We start from the raw sequence: 17,536 nt of genomic DNA, 5'->3' as shown, positions 1-17,536 counted from the left end.
TTTCTTTCATGAGGGGCCATTTTACTAAAGGGTTGGCATGCGGCAACAAGCTTGCCGTACGCCGATCCGGAACTACCGCTGGAGCCCAGCGATAGTTCCAACCCCCAGAACGCGACATTTCCACGCTACAAAAATATTTTCTATTTCTGTAGTGCCGGTGCGTACCCAGCAGTAATTGGGTAGCACCGTGTGCTTCCCGGTTACTGTTGGGTTAGTGTGGGAGCCCTTACCATCACCTCAATGGGTAAAGGTAAGTGCTCCCCCCCCCCCCCCCCCCAGAATGGCCACGTGGCAAGTGGTTCACTTACTGCATAACCAGAAAAAAAAAGATAGCCTTTTACCTCCTGCGGTAAAAGGGGGCCTCAGCTTGCATCAAAAACACGCGCCGATGCTAGCGCAGACCCCCTTTTTCCACAGTTTGGTAAAAGATCCCTGAGTTTGCTTTTGACAAAAGGCAACTTTTATGCATTAAATAACAAAACTGCGTCTTGAGGACTTGAGTGAATACAATAAAAAATATATATTACAATTATATTTCTATTTTTCCTTTACCTAGTGTTATGTCTTATTTTGATAAATCTTACAGTTATTGTATTTGCTTTACAAGGATTTTTTTAAATCTTGATTTGTATATTTACAAACCGCATAAAAATAAAAGTTACAGAGGTCACGTGACGCTATGAGCGGGAGTGGGCGCTAGTTGGATCGCTCCTGCCTTCTCCTCAAACATCTAGGCAAAAAATCGCTGCAAACAAAGATTAACATCCTGCTAACTGAGAGCGAACAATAGCCGAACTCACAGTGAACGGATTGAGTGCAGAAGGTTACGGCAATGGCGACAAAAAACACAAGAAAAGAAAAGAAAAAACTCGCCTAGTTGGAGACAAAATGGCGGCGCCGGTGAGCCCGGGAACGTCGGAGGTGGGGTCCGCCTGGGCCGCGGAAATTGTGGGAGAAGTTACACAAGCGCTAGAGGTAATATTAGATAAAAAACTGAGTTCCCTGGACAACAAGTTAGAATCCCTTAATAACAGTATAGCCCAAATACAAACGGATATGGCGCAATATCAACAGCGGGCCAGTGAAACGGAAGACCGAGTCACTGTACTAGAAGCAGAGATAAATCAACTGAAGAAAACAATTACCTCATACGACGACAAACTCGAAGACCTAGAAAATAGGTCGAGGAGGAACAACCTCCGAATTGTGGGACTAACTGAAGGGCAAGGAGAGCGTGAACTCAGCAAATTTCTTGAAACGTGGTTCACAGCAGAACTGGAGTTACCTGAGATGTTGGGGCCGCTAAGAATCGAGCGTGCACATCGACTAGGGCCGAAGAACGTGGCGGAGGGAAGACCACGGGTAGTCATCTGCAAAATTCTCAATTTCAGTCACAAAAACGCCATACTGCAAGCCCTGCGCAACGGCAAAGAACTATACAGCGGGAACCGCAAAGTTCTTTGCTTTCAAGATTATTCATCGGCGGTGGCGGCGCAAAGAAAAAAGTTTTCATCGATATGCTCAGCGTTGGTGAATAAAAAGATTAAGTTTGCGCTATTATACCCTGCAAAGTTGAGAATCATTCATTCTTCGGGCACAAAGTTGTTTACCACTATGGAAGAAGCAAAACTATTTGTGCAACAGATGGAAGAGAGGCCGGAAACTTGAGAGCTAAGGATTGCACTGCTGAAAAAAAGACATTTTCTAACTGACATCGCTAAATGCTTGAGAAAAAAGTATAAAGAAGAGACCTATAATTGAAATGAGAATTATAAACAGAGGATGTTGGGGCAGATGATACATAAAAGAGACTATCAATGGACACACTGAACAGCGACACAAATTGGATTTAAGGTGGACATAATGCACACTGAAACCATTAGAGGGCCAATTGAAACACAAACAGGATAACAGGAAAGGACGATTTAAGCATGAAAAGTGGCCAAGAATCTTGGATATTAGGAAAGTATGTTATAATAGATATAGTATAAGGATATTAAGATATTACTTTTGTTGTTAGATATTTGATACTGCAGATAATGTAAGCTGCAAGGCCTGAAATCAGTTAAATTAGATTTGAAAGTATTACAATCTAGGTTTGAAAGAATCTGACAACACTAAGATCTCATAAGACTAATACTACTCTTGATTAACAATTGTAGAGACTGGCAAATTTAAAAGTCAAATGAGATGGGGGACTGAATGATAAAGAGGTAATACATACTCACACAATCATAAAAATATGTTATAATAGATATAGTATAATAAGGTTAAGATACTACTGTTGTTGATAACAAGTTGACACTGCAGGTCATATAAGTCGTAGAGCCTGAAATCAGTTACATTAGATTTAAAAGTATAACAAGCTTAGTTTGAAAGAATCTGATAATCATAAGATTATTTATGACTAATAATACTGCTTTTGCTTAATAATTGTAGAGAATGGCAAATCTAAATGTCAAATGTGTTGGGGGACTGAATGTTAAAGAGGTAATACTTACTCACACATACATGTATCATTAATGGAAGAACGAGCAGAAAAGGGACGGATACAAATAATGGGAGGAGGAGCGTTGAAAGTGACCTGCTTCCTACGGGAAGGAGAGGGCTAATGGGGGGGAATGGGGAGAGGGGGGAGGTTAGGGAACAGATAACTACAAGACAATGTAAGGGGGGGAAGGGGAAGAGAGTAACTCAATGTAACCTACAGACGCAAATAAATATGAAAATGAGAACATGGGGTATGAACAGGAGTGGTTGGAGGCTGGGCTGGCTACTCTTGATAGTAAAAGGTAATCAGATGATGGAAAATCGCTATATGAATGATAACTACTTAAGGTAGCATCCTGGAATGTGGGGGGAATACATTCCCCCATCAAGAGATCAAAAATATTGCGCCATCTTAAACATATAAGAGCAGATATTGCAATGCTCCAAGAAACACATTTGTCAGCAGAGGAGCATGCCAAATTAGCCAAATGGTGGGTGGCAGATTGTGTGGCAGCTGCGGCAATGGGTCGAAAAGGGGGAGTAGCCATACTTTTTCGGAAAGGGCTAGCAATCAAGATACATAAAACTATTTCAGACCCAGAGGGTAGATTTGTGCTAAGCATAGTAACCATTAATAAAAAAACTATAATTTTGGGAAATGTCTATGCTCCTAATGTGTTAGATTTAAAATTCTATAAGAAATTGCTTTCCCAAATCACTCAACTGGAAAACTTGCCCCTAGTGATGGGAGGAGATTTCAATATGACTTGGGATCCGAATATGGATAGATCGCATCCGCCTAAGGAGATAAGAAAAATAGATACTAGGGGTCTACCGGATTTATGTGAAATATTAGATTTAATAGATGTCTGGCGCACCTTGCATCCTATGGAGAAAGAATACACACACCAATCTAGAGCACATGGGTCAGCATCAAGAATTGATTACTTGCTGGTATCACGAACTATAATAACAGACATTACTGAGGTACACATAGATCCCTGTGTCATATCGGATCATTCAGTGGTCGGAATGACATGGAAGGGAGGAGAGGATGAAGACTTGCTAAAAAGCTGGACGTTTCCAACATACTTAATTAAAGATGCAAGATTTGGGGAGCTTTTACATGCTAAATGGGCAGAATTTAAGCATTTTAATGAAGGCTCAGTGGATGAGATCAGCACTTACTGGGAAGCAGCGAAAGCGGTGTTGCGGGGGGAAATAATTAGCTATGTCACGCACTATAAACGAATGAGAGACAGAGAAATAATGAGACTAGAACAACTTTTAGGTAAATTACACCGCCAATACGGTATGAACCCTAGTAATGATATCAGACAAGAGATTCTGACCATACAAGCAACTTTAAATGCCAAACTACATGAGAGAGAAGTGAAATCTCAGGCCTACTATCGCTTTCAACTTTACAAGCACGGGAATAAAGGGGGCAAATATTTAGCTCGACTTATAGCATCTAAGGTTAATTCCCGAAATATAACAACTATTAAACAAAAAAATGGGAAACTCATACACTCTAATAAAGAAATTCGACAAGCTTTTCAAAATTTTTATCAAGAACTTTATAAGAGGGCAGATCAAGACGAGCTACAGGGGGAGTCTTACTTAGAGGGTGTTCACATTCCGAGGCTGCAAAGTAGAGACAGAAAGCGGCTAAATGCTAGGATTAGTGAAGACGAGGTAGGATGGGCAATCAAACAAAGTAAATCAGGCAAGGCATCAGGTCCAGACGGTTTTAAAGCAGAATTTTATAAGATGATGGGGGACTCGATTCTCCCTACCTTGACTGAAATGTTCAATGACTGGATAGAGAAGGGGGCCTTGTCTGATAATATGAATTTAGCTAGGATAGTAGTATTTCCTAAACCAAAACGAGATGAACAGTTGGTTACATCATATAGACCCATTTCCCTAATTAATCAAGAGGCAAAATTATTTGCAAAAATATTGGCCAAAAGATTAGGAGGGATATTGCCTCATCTAATTCATCCAGCACAGGTGGGTTTTGTCCAAGGGCGAACAAGTACAAAAAACTTGCGGAATATTTTGGCGTCATTGGAAGGACTAGGTCACTCCAAAGAACAAGCTGTGATGATCAGCTTCGACGCAGAAAAAGCATTCGACAGAGTGGAATGGCCCTTTCTATACTCGGTGCTACAGAAATATGGATTTAATGGCACCTTTGTGCAGGCAATTAGAGCACTATATCATAACCCAAGGGCACAAGTGCTGGTAAATGGAAATATATCGGGGGAAATTCAGATCACTAGGGGAACTAGACAAGGTTGTCCTTTGTCGCCTCTGTTATTTGCACTTCAATTAGACCCATTAATTAGAGACATACATGATTGTGCAGCGATAACAGGGGTACATATTAAAAATCAGGAATTTAAGATAGCTGCATTTGCGGATGACTTGTTAATGATTATTACGAAGCCAAAAGATACTCTAGAGAATCTTTTACAAATTTTCAGAGAATATGGAGATTATTCGGGTTTCAAACTGAATATAGACAAGTCAGAAGCGCTTCAAATTAATGTGGACATACACGAGTTATGGGGGGGAGATTTCCCTTTGAAGCAGGCACATAAATCTTTTGTATATTTGGGTATACAGTTGCCGGCCAGACCAAAAGAGCTATATCATTTAAATGTTGAAAAATTACTGGAACAGACAGCACAGCAGTTGGCATCATGGGGCACGCTAACACTCTCGCTCATAGGGAGGATCAACCTTCTTAAAATGGTGATCTTACCGAGATGGTTATATATGTTGCAGATCTTACCAATAGCCCTGTTGCAGAAAGATATAAAGCGCTTATACCGAATGCTGCTCAGATTCTGTTGGGCTAAGAAAAAAGCTAAAATACAACAAAAATACATGTTGGGAGGATGGAGACAGGGGGGTTTGGGAATTCCCAATCTTAAATATTATAATATGGCATGTTTATTGCGACTGGTGAGAGATAGATTATTTCATGCTTCCGACTATACACCTATAGAGATGGAAGATGCATTATTTAACCCATATCACTTTACTACCCTAATGCATTTGCGGAGCGGGGAAACTCCTCCTAGAATTAGGCACAATATTTTACTTAAACCCATGAGAGAGGTATGGAAATTTATAGGCAAACTATTAGGCGGAGACTCGAGAATAACGGAGTTAATAAGTATTAGAGGGAATCCGGCCTTCCAACCAGGAATGGAGAACAAAATCTTTGATGACTGGGGAAAGATAAGTGTGGAAACCCTGGCAGACGTACTAGGAGAGAATGGGGATATTAAGCCTCTGCCGCAGCTGCTTCATCAAGAGGAACCTGGATGGCAAGATACTTATGCGCACTATCAGCTTAAACATTACATACAAAATTTAAATAAAGAAGCACTTATAATTAGGTTAGGTAATAAAATTATTACCTTCTTTGAGGAAATTACAGAAAATGCCCCTTCTATATCGCAATTATATCAGAGACTATGGAGCCTAACTCCTGCGAAGGAGATGACTTTATTGAAACAGAAATGGGAAAAAGATATGGGAAGGAACTTGCAATCCTGGGATATAGTGGCACAAATCAAAAGTATTCCATGCCTGATAGGGGGAAATGATTATAGGGAATGTGCATTTAGAATGATACACAGGGCATACTTTACACAGGTTCAATTGTATAAAGCAGGGGGTATAGAAACAGCTCTTTGTGTAAAATGTCATAATGCCGAGAACTCCATTTATCATGCGATGTGGAAGTGTGTATTAATACAACGATATTGGAGACAAATAACTAACTATCTTACAGGTATGTTATGTAGTAGAGTAGATATGAATCCATTACATCTCATATTGGATATGAAGGAGGTACAATCGAGTTTAAATGCAGATAAAGTATTGCTAAAGCGCAAATTATGTTTGATAGCAAGGAAATGTATTATGCAGCACTGGACTACACACAACCCGCCAAATTTCTGGCATTGGCATAATCAGGTACATCAATTGTTGGTTTGGGAAGCAAAAGAGGCTAAAGGAAATGATAAAAGAAAAACGAGATTTCTTAAAATCTGGGGATGCTACTTGGAAAAAATGACGCAGAAAGGGCGAAGTCTGATTATTAATACCTTATGAGTGGACTTTATGCGATACTGGAAAGTATGGGGAATTTTATAGGTTACAGGGGGAACCATGAAGAATAAGAGGGCAGGGAGGGTGGGAAGGGGGAAAGGGAAATAGTAGGTATAAGGATGGAAGAATGCAACATTATACTATGGTGGGAACTAATAATGGATTTGTTGTACTAATATCGGATAATGAAGGTGGCACAATATTTGGTTATGTTAGATGTTGACAATAATGCAATGTTCTGTTGAATTCATGGATAATACAAATTAATGAAACACACAGAGAAAGAAAAAGAAACACACTATCCTTGTGTAAGATAATTATTGTTTTATTATGCTGTTACAAGATAATGGAGGAACAAAAAAATACTTGTATTAGTTCTATAATGTCTATAAGATGTGGATATGTTGATTTCTTTCATAATAAAAAACAGTTGAAACATAAAAATAAAAGTTACAAAAACAAAAAACACAACAAAAGTGTGTGAAAAATACTTAACTGTATGCACAGACTGTTTTGATTTGGAAAATGAAATGCATTGTTTAACAAAATTACAAAACCAGATAATTAATCAATTTTAATTCCAAAAAGGGCTATATATATAGTAAGTCAAGCTATGTTTTTATGTGAAAAGGGTACTTGTGATAGTCTGCTTTTTCTATCCCTGTCTCCAAATATATATATATCTACTATAATAAAAAGCACCTCCAACGTTGTGAAGCTGACTCCGTGGCTTCACTGAAGTGGAGGGTTCGTAAGGTTCGTCAGATTCATCAGTCTGTCACCATCTCTCTCGGTTGGGAGATTTCCTCCTTTCACGAGGCATAAGGGATCCCTCTTCCAGTAGGTCCTCTGGTTCCAGCTCAGAGATCCACGAGTGGTCCGTATCAGACTCAGCAAAGTACTCCTCTAGGGAGTTTCCAAATCTGCACATGCCTCTGACCATTGGACTCACATCCAAACTCTGGGTAGGAGTGCCAAGGGATGGATCTTTGCTTAAGCTCCAAGGAAGCTTCCTCCCCCTGTGGGCTGAAGAGGAGTACTGTCTTGGTCAGCACCAGCTCCCTGGTGGGCTGCAATGGTACTGATGTCAACTCCAATGTTCTCAATGCTGCAGGGTCACATCAAGCTAGGACACGCTCCAGCTCCTCCTGTAACATGGCCCAGAACCACTCAGAGGGCAAGCAACGGTAAAGGTAAGGTCTATGGCAGTGTGATGACAGCCTGAGAAGTTAACTGGGGCTAAACTGGAGGCCTGGTCAGGCTCCAGGGGGAGGTGGGGGGCAGGGCTGTTGCGATGACACTGAACCCAGGGAAGGGGAGTTACCATCTCAGCACCAAAGCTTCTCAGGTACCAGTGATTCCAGGGCCTCGGAACTCCTGGCACCGGGCTTCAAGGAGGACAGATGTTGATGCTTCTTAGCTTCTGTTTGACATTGTAGTCTCTTGGTGCAAACGAAGACAAGGTCAAATCTTAGGTGTGTCCCCAGTAATGGGGTCCAAGGTTGTTCGGCCCCGATGAGCACTGTCAACATTCGATGTCAAGACAAGTGGAGACCTCCTCATTGCTGACGCATCCCCAGTGTCTGGTGCAGCTTCAGAAGCCATAGGGACCGATGCTTCAGACAGTGATGTTGACAGAATGGACTTAGAAGCACAGAAAGTTTTTTTTTACACTGAACCTTTCGACTCTTAAGGGTTCCATGTCTGTGTTTATATATATATATAAGTATATATATTTGTGTGTTGCCATTTCTGTACAATTCATAAAATGTGTTACTTGGTTGCTATGCACCAGAGTTTCTTGTTTAAGTCGGTGATTAAAAAAGCAATTTTGGGAAAGAAGTAGTCATGATGAAATACTTTTGTTGTTCAAAACCTACACATACTTTTTGTCATGCTTGTATTGAGCTGCAGAAAACACCTCTCCGGCCAGTCTTGCTGTCCTCACTTGCATATAGTTCTGTCAGTCTTAGCAAGTTTGCTTTACTAAACTATTTGGACATTCAAAGATCATGTATAAAATTGTTCTTTTCTGTGTAATATAGTGGCTCTATGAGAGGCTAACATAAATTATAAAGACACGCAACATTGACTGGAATCCTCTTGTTGGTACATTGATTGTGAGTTTCTTCCATAGTTCTATATTTAAAGCAGAAGAGGACGGTGTACAAATTAAGCGATGTCCAAAGTGCAAGGTTTATATTGAGCGTGATGAAGGCTGTGCACAAATGATGTGCAAGAACTGTAAACATGCTTTTTGCTGGTACTGCCTGGAGTCACTTGATGTGAGTATTCAAGACTGTGTTCAATATACTTGTTGCCTCTCACTAGCTCAGAGAACTGTTTTCTTACTGTTTTTCATCTGCTCTATGTAAATCTCTATAGTTTTACATATGGGGTCATTTTATTAGCAGTTAAAGCATGTTGTCTGCCGCAGGCCCTATTTTACTCCTATGTGCTCTGTGGCACACAGCGCATACCCCCTAATTCTATAAAGGTCACCAAAAATCGTGTATGCAGTTTAATTGAATAACGAACAAATTAGCACCAATAATTGGCTTTATAACATAAATTTAGGCAAGATCTGAAAAAGGGTTGCAGAAACAGGAGGGTCATGGGTGTAATGGTATTGTTCCTAAAATTAACACGCGTTGTTATAGAATAATGGGGGTATGCGCCAAATGTAGGTGCATACGTTTGCATCACGTTTAAGGTGGTGCAAATGGTCGCGCCTAAACTTAGGTGCTATTCCTGCCTGTCAACGTTATTCTATAAACCAGGCCTAACTTTAAGCACGGCGTATAGAATAGCGCTTTTTTTAGCACCGTAAAGAGAATCTAGCCCATAATGACCTCTACAGTGCTTCTAATAAGATAAGTAAAACGCTCATGTTCTCATGAGTAGCTTATTGGCCTGATAGACTTTGTGAATTTATTTTAAACTGTAGCTAACTTAACTAGCAAACCAATAGGAGAACATATTTCAACCACTGGTTTTATTTTTGCACAGTGTTGTAAGAAGTGTCAGACCAAAGTTCTGTTCAGATCAGCTTCCAATCTTTAATTGTAGCCTGATTACTTTGGTATCTTCTAAAAGTAGTTGTTTTAACCACAAAATCTGCATATTCTCTGAGGACAAGCAGGCTGCTTGTTTTCACATGTGGGTCGACGTCCTCGTTGGCCCAGGAATCGGCATTTTGCAAGCAAAATATTTAAAACGTTTTGCCGGAGTCTTCTGGCGCGCATGCAGCGCGGACCGATTTCCTGGCCGTCGCGTGAGCTTTCTTTTCTCCGCATTGAGGTTCATGCGGTAGAGTTTTTTTTTCTGCGCTCCTCTCAGGCCCAGGAAAGAGTCTTTGACAATTTTTTGGCTTTTTGCCTTATTTTTCTTTATTTTATTTTCAATTTTACAGGCTTTTGACTGGCTCCAGTTCAGCATGGCCTCAGTAAATGTGTCCGTACCGGACGACTTGCCGGTTCAGGGTAGGTTAATGTTTTTTCACCAAAGGTGGCCTCTTATAACCTCCGACCAGTGGGTCCGGTTAGGATACACCCTTAATCTCGAATCCAAGCCTCCAAATTGCCCACCGGGTGCTCAGTCCTACAACTCCCAGCACAAGCAGGTGCTTGCAGAGGAACTCTCCGCCCTTCTACAGGCCCAAGTGGTCGAATCCGTTCCACCAGGGGAAGAAGGGCTGGGATTCTATTTCAGGTATTTCCTTGTGCAAAAGAAAACAGGGGGAATGCGTCCCATCCTAGACCTAAGGGCCCTGAACAAATTTCTTATCCGAGAAAAGTTCAGGATGGTTTCCCTAGGCACCTTTCTTCCCATGATTCAGGAAAACGATTGGCTATGCTCTCTGGACTTAACAGATGCTTACACACACATCTCGATACTTCCAGCTCACAGGAAGTATCTTCGATTTCGGCTGGAGACACAACACTTTCAGTACCGTGTACTGCCTTTTAGCCTGGCGTTTGCGCCCAGAGTGTTTACAAAATGCCTAGCTGTAGTTGCAGCATTGCTACGCAGAGTGGGAGTGCATGTGTTTCCTTTTCTCGACGATTGGCTGGTGAAGAGCACCTCGAAGGAAGGTGTTCTAGAGTCCATGCGAATGACTATTCAGGTGCTGGAGCTACTGGGGTCCCATCTCACCCCAGTCCAAAAATTGGAGTTCATTGGAGCTCTGCTGAACACTCAGACAGCTCGAGCTTATCTCCCCGAGGCGAGGGCAGACAACCTTCTGTTCCTGGTGTCCGTGGTTCGAGCGGCTCAGCAGGTCATGGCTCGGCAGATGTTGAGACTTCTGGGGCACGTGGCCTCCACAGTTCATGTAATGCCCATGGCACGTCTACATATGAGATTAGCTCAGTGGACCCTAGCTTCCCAGTGGTTTCAAGCTGCGGGGGATCTAGAGGATGTCATCCAACTGTCCACCGACTTTCGGAATTCTCTTCAGTGGTGGACGATTCGATTCAGTTTGACCATGGGATGAGCATTCCAGGTTCCTCAGCCACGAAAGGTGCTGACGACAGATGCATCTCTCCTGGGGTGGGGAGCTCATGTAGATGGGCTCCACACTCAGGGAGCCTGGTCCTTTCAGGAAAAAGGTCTGCAGATCAACCTCCTGGAATTAAGAGAGATCTGGAATGCTCTAAAAACTTTCAGAGATTGGCTGTCCAAACTTTCAGAGATTGGCTGTCCAACTTAATTCAGACAGACAGTCAGGTTGCCATGTATTACACCAAGAAGCAGGGGGGCACCAGATCTCACCCTCTGTGTTAGGAAACCGTTCAGATGTGGCTTTGGGCGCGCCTTCAAGGCATGTTTCTCCAAGCCACTTATCTGGCAGGTGTAAACAACAGTCTGGCCGACAGGTTGAGCAGGATAATGCAACCTCATGAGTGGTCACTGAACATGGGCGTAGTCCACAAGATCTTCCAAGCGTGGGGTACCCCCTCGGTGGATCTTTTTGCCACTCAGATCAATCACAAGGTCCCTCAGTTCTGTTTCAGACTTCAGGCCCATGACAGATTAGCGTCAGATGCCTTTCTCCTACATTGGAGGACAGGCCTTCTGTATGCGTATCCTCCCACACCTCTAGTAGGGAAGACTTTGCTGAAACTCAAGCAAGACTGCGGAACCATGATCCTGATTGCACCTTTTTGACCGCGTCAGATTTGGTTCCTTCTTCTTCTGGAGTTGTCCTCCGAAGAACCATGGAGATTGGAGTGTTTTCCAACCCTCATCACTCAGAACGAGGGGTCGCTTCTACATCCAAACCTCCAGTCTCTGGCTCTCACGGCCTGGATGTTGAGAGCTTAGAATTTGCCTCCTTGGGTCTTTCAGAGGGTGTCTCTCGAGTCTTGCTTGCTTCCAGTAAAGATTCCACGAAGAGGTGTTACTCTTTCAAATGGATAAGGTTTGCCGTCTGGTGTGACAGCAAGGCCCTAGATCCTTTTTCTTGTTCTACACAGACCCTGCTTGAATACCTTCTACACTTGTCAGAGTCTGATCTCAAGACCAACTCCGTAAGAGTTCACCTTAGTGCGATTAGTGCTTATCATTGCCATGTAGAGGGTAAGCCTATCTCTGGAGAGCCTTTAGTTGTTCGCTTCATGAGAGGTTTGCTTTTGTCAAAGCCCCCTTTCAAACCTCCACCAGTGTCATGGGATCTCAACGTCGTTCCCACCCAGCTGATGAAGGCTCCTTTTGAGCCACTGAATTCCTGCCATCTGAAGTACTTGACCTGGAAGGTCATTTTCTTGGTGGCTGTTACTTCAGCTTGTAGGGTCAGTGAGCTTGAGGCCTTAGTAGTACATGCACCTTTATATCAAATTTCATCACAACAGAGTAGTCCTCCACACACACCCTAAGTTCTTGCCAAAGGTGGTGTCAGAGTTCCATCTGAACCAGTCAGTTGTCTTGCCAACATTCTTTCCCCGTCCTCATACCCGCCCTGGCGAAAGCAGTTTGCACACCTTGGACTGCAAGAAAGCATTGGCCTTTTACGTGGAGTGGACAAAGCCCTTTAGACAGTCCGCCCAGTTGTTTGGTTTTTTTTTTTTTATCCCAACAGGAGGGGAGTCGCCATCGGAAAATGCACAGCACAGTCTCAAATTGGCTAGCAGATTGCATTTCCTTCACTTATGCCCAAGCTGGATTGACTCTAGAGGGCCATGTCACGGCTCATAATGTCAGAGCCGTGGCTCACTTAAAGTCAGCCGCCATTGAAGAGATTTGCAAGGCTGCAATGTGGTCATCAGTCCACACATTCACATCTCACTACTGCCTTCAGCAGGATACCCGGTTTGGGCAGTCAGTGCTGCAGAATCTGTTCATGGTTTAGAATCCAACTCCACCCCACCACCCCCAGACCCATTTTTGTTCTGTTCCAGGCTGCACTCTTAGTTGTTTAGGGGTTCAGGTCAATCTAAGTTATGTCCTCACCGTTGCTATGCCCAGTTGACCAATGTTCATTGTTTTGAGTGAGCCTGGTTGCTAGGGATATCCCACATGTGAGCACAAGCAGCCTGCTTGTCCTCAGAGAAAGTGAAGATACTTACCTGTAGCAGGTATTCTCCGAGGATAGCAGGCTGATTGTTCTCACAAACCCGCCCACCTCCCCTTTGGAGTTATTTGTTTCTTTTTATGCTTTTTGATTTAACTGAGGAACGCGATCACGTGACGGACGGGAAATCGGTCCGCTCATGTGTGGTTCACGCTGCACGCGCACCAGAAGACTCTGGCAAATCTTTTTAAGTATTTTGCTTGCAAAAAGCCGATTCCTGGGTCGACGCGGACGTCGACCCACATGTGAGAACAATCAGCCTGCTGTCCTCAGAGAATACATGCTACAGGTCAGTATCTTCGCTGTACTTCCTGAAATATCCAGTTTAATTAATTATAGGTGTTATCTGGTCATTTAAGCCTAGAATGAGGTCCTGTCACCCTGTAATCTTAACATAGTAACATAGTAAGTGACGGCAGAAAAAGACCTGTACAGTCCATCCAGTCTGCCCAACAAGATAAACTCATATGTGCTACTTTATATGTATACCTAACCTTGATTTGTATCTGCCATTTTCAGGGCACAGACCGTAGAAGTCTGCCCAGCACTAGCCCCACCTCCCAACCACTAGCCCCGCCTCCTAACCACCGGTGCTGCCACCCAATCTCTGCTAAGCTTCTGAGGATCCATTTTTTCTAAACAGGATTCCTTTATGTTTATCCCATGCTTTTTTGAATTCCGTTACTGTTTTCATCTCCACCACTCTCTTTTCTTGAGTCTGCCCCCCCCCCCCCTTCAACCTCATTTCATGTCCTCTAGTTCTACCACCTTCCCGTCTCAAGAAAAGGTTAGTTTGCGGATTGTGAGTTATGGTATGTGGTAAATTTAACATTGTTCCTGCATCCCCTTCTTTTTGAGTGTTTTCAGGTACATTTGGATATGGATTAAATTACTCATCTTTCCAAACCTGCAGAGATACCAAGATGGGCCAACCCAAAGAATGTGGTCAAGGTGACCAACATAGCGGAATTCAAAAGAGGATTAGACAAGTTACTGGAAAAAAATGCACAAAAAATTTAGCCAGGTAGACTTGTTTATCCCTGAAAATTAGTTATAAGAAATAGACTTACTTTTTGGAATCTGCTGGGTATTTGTCACCTAGACTGGCTACTGTAATGGAAAAGAAAACAAAAGAGGCAGTGACCTACCAATAAACAAAATAGGAGAACAAAAAACAAATCAACAAATAATAATAAAAAAAAAGAAATCTGTTTATTGTAAACAATTACCAGGCATGACCATGTTTCGCCCACAGGCTGCATCAGGGGTAAAAACTAGAAAACAAACATGTAAACATAATTAAAATCATGAATAATAACAAATAAATTACAAGTTTAGTAAATCTTAAAAACATGCAATATAAATACTCACGTATATAGGGATGTAAAATAATTTCAAACTCAAGGACATGCTCGTATGAAAGATAAAGGGAATATGTGACAACTGAAATTCATTACATACAAAATTGAAAGAATGTAAAAACCTGGTGCAAAATGTACAATATTCTATTAGACACATTCTGTACATACAATTGCATGAATACAGGCAAAATGAGTTGTGCAAAAACAGAACCTCAGATGGTATGTTCAGCAAGCATTATTACATTAAAACAACAGCTGAAAACAGGTTAAAAAAAAACTTTTACAAACTAATAAACATAGAGGCATATTTTCAAAGCACGTAGCCTTCCAAAGTTCCATAGGTTTCTATGGAACTTTGGAGGGCTAAGTGCTTTGAAATATGCCTCATAGTAACATAGTAAGTGACGGAAGATATATCTGAATGTTCCATCCAGTCTCTGCCCAACAGTCACATTTATTATCAATTCAAGATTAGATCAACAATGAACGTGAGATTATATACTTGATCATGGTCTTTCTTTCGTGTTTTTGGGACATAGACTGTAGGAATCCACTCAGCTCTGTCCTTATTTTCCAGCTACTGGAGTTGCCATCAATGTCCACTGCAGCCTATCGGAATCTGTCATGTCATTTCCAGGACAAAGACCATAAAAGACTACCCGGCATTGTCCTCAAGTTCCAAATTACTGGAGTCTCCTTTGAAGCTCTCTGCAGCCCATCACAAACTGGATTGTTACATGAGGGACATAGACGGTACAAGCCAGCTCAGCACCGGCCTTAGTTTTTACATCCACAGTTGCCATCTAAGAATCACATGACATGTTTTTTTTTACCATTCATTTTCTAATTAGAGATCATCTGTGTTTATACACACCTTTTTGAATTCCGCCACGGTTTTTTTCTCCACCTTCCTCGGGAAGGCATTCCTGGCATCAACTACTCTCTCCATGAAAAAGAATTTTCTGACATTACTCCTAAGTCTACCATCCCACAACCTCAATTCATGTCCTCTAGTTTTACCATTTTCCCTTCTCTGGAAATATTTGTTTCTGTATTAATACCTTTCAAGTATTTAAAAGTCTGTATCATATCTCCCCTGTCCCTCCTCTTCTCCAGGATATAAATATTCAGGTCTTCCAGTCTCTTCTCGTATGTCTTTTGGCGCAAGCCCCATACCATTTTTGTCACCTTCCTCTGGACTGCTTCAAGTCGTCTTACATATTTAGCAAGATACATCCTCTCCCAAACTGAACACAATACTCCAAGTGGGGCCTCACCAACGACTTGTACAGGGGCATCAACACCTCCTTTCTTCTGCTGGTTGTGCCTCTATACAACCTTGCATCCTTCTGGCTATGGTCACCACCTTGTCATACTGTTTCATTGCCTTCAGATCCTCAGAGACTATCACCCCAAGGTCCCTCTCCCTGTCTGTGCATATCAGCCTCTCACTGCCTAACACATACGACTCCCTTGGATTTCTACTTCCTAATTGCATCACTCTGCACTTCTTTGCATTGAATTTTAATTGCCAAATATTAGGCCATTCTTCTAACCTTTCTAGATCCTTTTTCATGTTTTCCACTCCCTCCAGGGTGTCCATTCTGATACAAATCTTCAAGGAAATGAACTACAATACTGCTAAATGTTTTCCGAGTTTTATTTTTAATATCCTTAATATTTCAGTTATTTGGCTTTAGGTTTGGCTACCTGATAATTGCTTTGTTAATTTATGTTGAAATATTGCTTGTGTCTACTAACCTAGACCACTTATAATCGCACCCTAAGCTTGCTATTCCTATATAGATAATCCAGTAAACATTCCCAGTATTCCTCAATAAAGTCATATACAGGTAATATTGCTGATTGCTAACCCTATTATATTACACCTGTTCATAACCATTGCATTCAAATCAAATCCAGTTCCCCAGGTTACTCCTCCACTCCACATCTGAAGGTTTATGGCTTGCCCCATCTCTCTTCAATTTGCTAATATAAAAGAGGAGCTCAACAAATTTAAGCAGGGATTGGATGCAATTTAAAGGAGCTTTCAGGACTATATAGCAACAAACCAGTTTTATCACCCCTGCCACAAAGGATAAAACAACCCAAGAATAGATGAGTCACAGCTGACTCAGGTAGATTGCAATGTGTGACACAGAGGCATCCACCCACATAATTTTTGTCCTTACATAAAGCTCTAAAGCAGTAAAAGAGTTATGATGCTCAAGAAAAGAGCTGAGGTGGAGCTAGAAACAATGACGGTAACAAGGCAAAAGACACCCCCAAAGCACTATCAAAACAAGTCTGAGGGAGGGGCTAGAGTGTTTGGTATGGACTGTAGTTTGTTTTTTTTTTTTTAATGAAGTACATAAGCAAAAGTACATAAGCACCGCCATACTGGGAAAAGACCAAGGGTCCATCAAGCCCAGTATCCCGTCTCCGACAGCGGCCAATCCAGGCTTCAAGAACCCGGCAACCCCCCCCCCCCCCAAAAAAAAAAAAAATGTATAATGTTCAATGGACTTTTCCCTCAGGAATCTGTCCAAACCCCCTTTAAATTCTGTAAGACCAGCTGCTGTCACTACATTCTCCGGCAACGAGTTCCATAGTCCAACTACACGCTGAGTAAAGAAAACCTTTCTCCTGTTTGTTTTAAATCTACCATATTCTAGCTTCATCTTGTGTCCCCTGGTTCTATTATTGTTTGAAAGTGTAAACAAACGCTACACATCTGTCCGCTCTACTCCGCTCATTATCTTGTAAACTTCTATCATATCACCCCTCAGCCGCCTTTTCTCCAAGCTGAAGAGCCCTAACCTTCTCATCTTTTCCTCATAGGGAAGTTGTTCCATTCCCTTTATCATTTTCGTCGCCCTTCTCTGCACCTTTTCTAATTCCTTTATAGTACATACTCTTGGAAAGAGAGAGGAAAGACTATGTAACAGAGAAATTGAATAGGTGGTTTAGATTTTAGATA

General features: G+C 41.9%; 1 protein-coding gene across 2 annotated transcripts in view; it reads left to right on the top strand.

Annotated features, from left to right (window-relative positions):
• The window catches only part of RNF144A (ring finger protein 144A), a 130,340-nt gene that overhangs the window by 82,537 nt on the left and 30,267 nt on the right, over nucleotides 1-17,536 (top strand). For both annotated transcript variants that reach the window (XM_030198903.1, XM_030198902.1), the window contains exon 6: nucleotides 8,762-8,909. In XM_030198903.1, the coding sequence (XP_030054763.1) occupies nucleotides 8,762-8,909 (148 nt within the window). The remainder of the gene's footprint in view (nucleotides 1-8,761; nucleotides 8,910-17,536) is intronic.

Source organism: Microcaecilia unicolor, chromosome 3, assembly GCF_901765095.1.
Source record: "Microcaecilia unicolor chromosome 3, aMicUni1.1, whole genome shotgun sequence".
NCBI lineage: Eukaryota > Metazoa > Chordata > Amphibia > Gymnophiona > Siphonopidae > Microcaecilia > Microcaecilia unicolor.
The sequence above is the reverse complement of the archived record's forward strand: the minus strand, read 5'-3'. Positions and strand labels throughout refer to the sequence as shown.